Genomic DNA, 6000 nt, shown 5'->3' with positions numbered 1-6000 from the left:
TGGATTCCCGAGCTCTGCCCGGCTGCATTGTGCTCCCTGGGGAGCGGGCCCTGGGCAGCCGCTGGATGGCAACCTTGCCTGCGGCACCGCTGCAGTGACCTCCGTGCGGGATGAGAGGCTGGTGTGTGCAGGGCACATGGACCAGAGGTGGCTTCCCTGGAAAGGGAGGTCACCCCAGGAGAAGCCTGATTGACTTCCCCAGTGCCACCAGGAGCTGCTCCCGGACGGCTGCGAACAGCAGGAACCTTGGAGAAGCCGCGTGGGTCGGGAGCTGCTGCTGCGTGATGGAGCATCTTTTCCAGCCAGCTGGGCTGGGGGTGCCTGGGTGGCCGGCACAAAGCTGAGCTGGGGGGCCCGGCTGCTGGGGTGACCTTCCCTGCGGCTCCGGCACCGGCTTCGCTGGTGGGTCCTGGGCTCCGGTGGGCTTTGGGAGCGCTCCTGTGGCTCGGGAGGGGACGGCGAGTGCTGGCCCGGGGTCTCGGGCTGTGCCAAGGGACAACGGGCTCTCCGTGTCCCACCTGTCGCCACTGTGCCCGATGCCACCGTGTGCCAGGGCTGGGATGGAGGTGAAAAAAACCCTAAATTGCAGAAAAAAAGGAAAAACCCCAAACAACCCCCAAACTGTGAGAAAAAAACAAAATGTGCAACCCCCCCCAGCCCCCAAACCCAAACACCCCCTGAATTGCTCCTGGGGAGAAAGATGCAGCTTTCCTGGGAGAACCTTCCTGGGGGAAAAACTCACCTGTTGTGGGGTTCCTGGCATTGCCACAAAAAAGGGTTCACGCTGACAACTGTCTTTGCGTTCCCAAAAGAAATAAAAATATTTTCTCGCCTGGGGAGTTTTGTTGGAAAGCAACCTGAGCCACCCGCACAGCACCTTCCCAGGATTTACCCCCCAGCCTTAGCTCATACCGGCAGCAAACCCCCCAAAAAGGTGATTTTTTTAGTATTTTTTCTGGCAGGCGCGGGGGGAAAGAAGCAGGCGGAGGCGCGGGAGGGGAGAGCCCGGGATACAGACAAACATTCTCTTTATTGAGCTACACATGAATTTTTCCATTAGTCAGAGAAAGAGATTGGCAGTGTGTAATATATCACAGAAACCTCACTGATTGGTAATAGAAAGGCTTAGAAAGACCTGGCGCTTTATATATATATATATATAATATTTTTTTTATTTTTTATTTTTTTTTTTAGTTTCTTCTTTATTTATTCATTTTCTTTTGAACAGGTGTGACTGCTCTTCTTCAGCAAAGGTAACTCGTAAAAGTGAAACCGTGAAGACGTCTGGTTACTAATCAAAGTAGAAATGACGAAGGATTGGTCATGAAAACGGTGGCTTCAATGTAAACACTACATTCGATTTTTGTTTTTTTTTTTAATTATTTTTTGTGGTTTTGTGTGTGTTTTTTAAAATTTTTAAATCATTTTCATTCTTGCTTTTTTTTTCAAAGTTTGTTTTTTAAGTTTTTTTTTCTTTTTTTTCTTTTTTTTCTTTTTTTCAGCACAAACATCCCCACATGAGAGAGAAAAAACACCATTCACTAAAAGGGAGAGAGGACTGGGGTGGGTGGCGGGGGGAGGGGGCGCAGAGAAAAAAGCAGCACAAAAAAGCATTCACTGGAAAGAGTTAAAAATTAATAAAACCCAAAGGAAAAAAAATAATTACCCTAAACAAAAAATAAAATTAAATAAAATATACCTATGTATAACCCTTCCCGCCGCCCCGCGGGCCCCCAGGGGGTGGGGGCAGCCGAGCTGTGCTTTTGGGTCTGGAGCTGGAGTGAGGTGGAGCTGGGAGCTGTTAAACCAGGAGGGGTGGAAAAATGGGGGGAAACTCGCTGGCTCCTGGCTCCTGAGTGGGGGCTTCGGCCTGGAGCGGGCTGGGAATGCGACCCCCCCCCCGACCCCCAACCCCCAGCGGGGGGCCGCCGGAGGATGCTCCCACCGCAGCCTTCCTCCCCGAACAGCCGGGCTGGGAAATGGGAAAAGATCTTCTTCTTCATCTTGTTCCCCTCTTTAGCTACGGCACGTGGCTGGGGGGGGGGGGAGTTTTGAATTTTTCATCCTCCTTTTCTTTTTTTTTTTTTTTTTTTAAATGTATCTTTTATTTTCTCGAGCCAGCGGCTCACCTGGGCTGGGGGCAGGTGGGGGTAGCCCAGCCTTCCCCATGCTGGAAATAAAAATAATTAATTATTATAATAATAACAATAATTAAAAAAAAGCCAACCCACAATAATTAATTACAATAATAATAATAATAATTAAAAAATAAAACCCCACAGTCAAATAACTCACAAGAGCACTGGCCACGGCGGGGACACGGGCAGGATCCGGCCCCGCTTGTGCCGTGGGGAGACCCCGGGGTGCCCCCCCGCCCCCCAGCCGGGTACCGCTGCCCCACGGGGGGATGCCCGGGCACTGCCGGGGTGGGGGGCCAGGCAGAGCCCCCCCAGGCCCCGGGGCTTCTCCCCGAGCTGTGACACCGGGGGACAGTGCCATGGGGGGCTGGAGCCTGCCAGGGGGACGGGGGCTGCCCACAGCTCCTTCAGACAAACTAAAAAGGTGGGTGTGGATTTTTTTTTTATATATATATATACGTATATATATAATTTTTCCTTATGCCTTTTTATTTACCAACTTGCATGACTATGATTACGATTTTTTTTCCTCTCATTCAATCTGTTTTTTTTCATTTTGTTTCACTTTTTTTTTCCCCGCGCGCGTGTGTGTGTGTGTGTGTGTGTCTGTGTGTGGTTGCGTTGTTTTTTTTTTAATTTTCTTTTTTTTGTTTTGTTTTGTTTGTTTGTTTCTTTTCTCTCCTGGCGCCGGGACCGCCACCGAAGAAGTCGCTGTGCTCTGCGGGGTCAGTACAAGCCGCAGCCCCGCAGGTTGTTGGCAATGATGATGTCGGTGACGGCGTCAAATACCACCTGGATGTTGTTCGTGTCTGTGGCGCACGTCATGTGGCAGTAAATCTCCTTGTTGGGGGAGCGGTTTTTGCTTTCAAATTGTGCTTGGATGTAGGCGGCCGCGTCCTCGTAGGTGTTGGGACCTGTGGGCAGAGGTGGGGCAGGGGGACAGAGCGGGGGGCATCAGGACCGTGGGCCACCATCCTCCCGCCTGCAACTCGTCCCTCGCTGCTTACAAAACGCTTTGTTTAAAAAAACATAATTTAGGTAAAATCTATTTATTTTCAGTTTTTACCCTCCGGTTCACCCCTCAGCGGGGTCCATTTACCCCTTTCCCCCCTCCATCTCCCTTCTTCCCCCGGCCACCCTTTGCCACCCCATCCTGCCCCATTTCCCCCCTCTTTTCCCCCAAATCGCAGAGCACCTGGGCTCCATCAGGGGTCCCTCCCTCCCCAGGTGTCGCTGCTTTGCCCTCTCCGCCCACTCCCCCTTTTCCCCCCCAGGGAAGGGCTGCAGCTCCCACCTGCGCCCGAGGGATGCTCCTCCGAGGGATGCTCCTCCCGGCAGCACCGGTGAGTCCCCATGGCGCATCCCAGCAGCGCCCACCCCAGGGGAGCGCGGGGGTCTGGAGAAAGGCCGGGGGGGCCTCGGTGCCCCCCCGGCCAGGCAGAGGGAGGGATGGCTAGGAGGGCCAGAGGGTTAGTGGCCACTCCAACATCACCTGTGGGTGCTGGCTGTGCCTGCTTCGTGGGGCTGAGCCCCCCTGTGCCACTGGGGCGATGCCTCAGTGGGGGTCTCCCGCTGGGCTCTGGAATGCAGGGGGGGCAGGAGCTGCCTGGGGATGTCGTTCCCTGTTCGCTCAGCCGACCAGGGAGGTTTGCTTTTGTAAGGCAGCTGGAGTGGGGCCAGATGTTTGAGCCGAAAAATGCACATTATTGCATTAAGCCGCTTACGGCAGTGAGAGTGGCTGCACCGGCCCCTCGCGGGAAGCCACAAAGCCTGAATTACGCCCCTGAAATCGCCTTTGGGAGAGCTGTTATTATCTGGAGACTTATTTTCCTTTTCCAGCTCACCGGTTCCCCTCCTTCCCAATGCAGCCGGTGGCTGAAGGAGAGGGGAGGTGGCCCGGTGGCACCAGGCTGCCCCCCTCCCAGGGGTAGCCAGGATGGGCTGGAGGGGTTGGTATCCACATGAGAGAGTCTGGGACGTTCCACCAGGTGGCTGAGAAAAAAAAGTACTGCTGCTTTCACGATGGAGAAGCCTCAAAACCTCGGGTGGAAATGCCAGTGCGCTTCTGCTGTTGGGGAATGGGTGCTGTTGGGCTGGGGGACCTCCTTGTCCCCAGGGTCTGGCATCCAGGGTGGATGTGCTCTGGGTGAAATCATTCAGACACGTTTCAGCATCTGTAGGCTGGAGCCTCTGAATCTCAACTGATTCTTTTTCTTTCCCTTGGAGAATTTGGAAGGGGTAGCTATTCTCACCCCATCTTGTCTGTTTTTCTTCTTTTTCCCCCGAGCTACGTTGGTTTCACATAAAAACATACGATTCTGGTGTGGTTTCCCAGATTTCTGCTGTAAAGGGCTCTTCCTTTCCCCAGCTGTGCCCCGTGCAAAGGCACTCCCGGCAGGATGCAAACGGGAGATGCAGCTTGGAGGAGCACGTGCCTGGACTCCTCTAGTGGGACCTTCTCAGGACCCATCAGCGAACGGGATGGCTCGAGCGGTGGGCAGTCGGCTCTCACCGAGGCTTCTGCTTTCCAGAGCTCCTGTGGCCAGACTCGTTAAAGCTCATCTCCTTTTGTCTCAAATGGTCTTGGCCACCCCTGCGTCCCATCAGCTGGTCGCACACCTTGCCACAAGACTTGACATCGCACAGGACACGGCCCCACCCCACCAGCGAGGTACCAGAGCTGTGCTGTGGCTCTCAGAGGTGGGCAGTGCTTTTGCTCCCCACCCCCCATGAAGGTGCTCTGTCCCCTCCACCCCCCTGCCCAGCTCTGGGGTGAGGTGCAGCCCCCCAGCCCTGGTGGCGCGCCCGTGGGCATCACGCAGGGCTGCACCATGCCAGCCCCATCCCATACCTGTGTATTCGGGGAAGCAGATGGTCAGAGGCGATTTCTTGATCTTCTCGGCAAATAGGTCTTTCTTGTTGAGGAAGAGAATGATGGAGGTATCGATGAAGAATTTGTTGTTACAGATGGAGTCGAAGAGCATGAGAGATTCGTGCATGCGGTTCTGCAGTGGGGAGCACGGAGGGAGGAGAGAGAGAGAGAAAGGCAAAGAGAAGAGAGAGTTAGAGGAGAGGAGAATATTTTTCTGAATTGAAATGGTTAGAAAGCAAAAAAAAAAAAAAAAAAACCAAAAAAAACCCCAACAAAAAACCAACCCAACAAACAACTCCTTAAAATCAGACAGTAATAAACGTGAGATGGTTACAAAGGTGGAGGAACCAGAGTTCTCTTGGCCTGGAGAAGGCAGGTGTGGGGGCTGCAGCTGCTGCCCTACCGTGTCCCTGTGGGGTGGCTCTGCAGGGCTGACACCCGGAGCATCAAGGAAGAGCAGGAGAAAAAAAAATGTCATTTTCTCATTGTCTGCTGAACCAGAGGAGTGTGGAAGGGGCCCTGTGTCTCTTCAGGGGCTGGGCACCCCCGAAGCATCACTCGCAGAGCCAGAATAAAGGATGAGCAGCCAGCACCGGCCAGCAGCTGGGATGCACTGGGCATGGGGACTGGGAGGAGGGAGTTCTGCCCATCCTGGGGGTCCTACAGCCCCTCCTGAAGGGTGCTAGTGCTGTCGTGGTGAGACCAGCGCTGAGGGATTGCCCAGAGCCTGGGGCAGGTCCTGTCCCAGCTAGGCCCTTCTGCCCCTGGAAAAATCTTCAGCCCATCTTGGAAACACCACAGCGGTGGCCGGGTCACTGCTGAGAAACCGCGGTGGTGCTGGGGGGGAGCCAGGGCCGGTGCCTCTGTCAGCCCCACCACGCAGCGCCCTGAGCATCCCGGGTCCTGGGCTGATCCAGCCAGACGTCAAGCGTGGAAGGGCTCTACTAGGAGCATAAATCAAGGCAAATCTCTAAAAACTGCAATTTAAAA

At 54.2% G+C, this 6000-nt stretch overlaps 1 protein-coding gene across 1 annotated transcript in view; it reads right to left on the bottom strand.

Annotated features, from left to right (window-relative positions):
• Positions 1 to 958: 958 nt before the first annotated feature.
• Positions 959 to 6000, bottom strand: part of GNAO1 (G protein subunit alpha o1) — a 146122-nt gene continuing 141080 nt past the window's right edge. Inside the window, exons 7-8 of the mRNA XM_080411154.1 lie at positions 4990 to 5143; positions 959 to 3052 (exon numbers count right to left, since the gene is read on the bottom strand). Of these exons, the coding sequence (XP_080267280.1) occupies positions 2865 to 3052; positions 4990 to 5143 (342 nt within the window). The 3' untranslated portion in view covers positions 959 to 2864. The remainder of the gene's footprint in view (positions 3053 to 4989; positions 5144 to 6000) is intronic.

Source organism: Falco punctatus (genome assembly GCF_963210335.1).
Source record: "Falco punctatus genome assembly, chromosome: 14".
Classification (NCBI taxonomy): domain Eukaryota; kingdom Metazoa; phylum Chordata; class Aves; order Falconiformes; family Falconidae; genus Falco; species Falco punctatus.
This window is presented reverse-complemented; position numbering and strand designations above follow the sequence as displayed.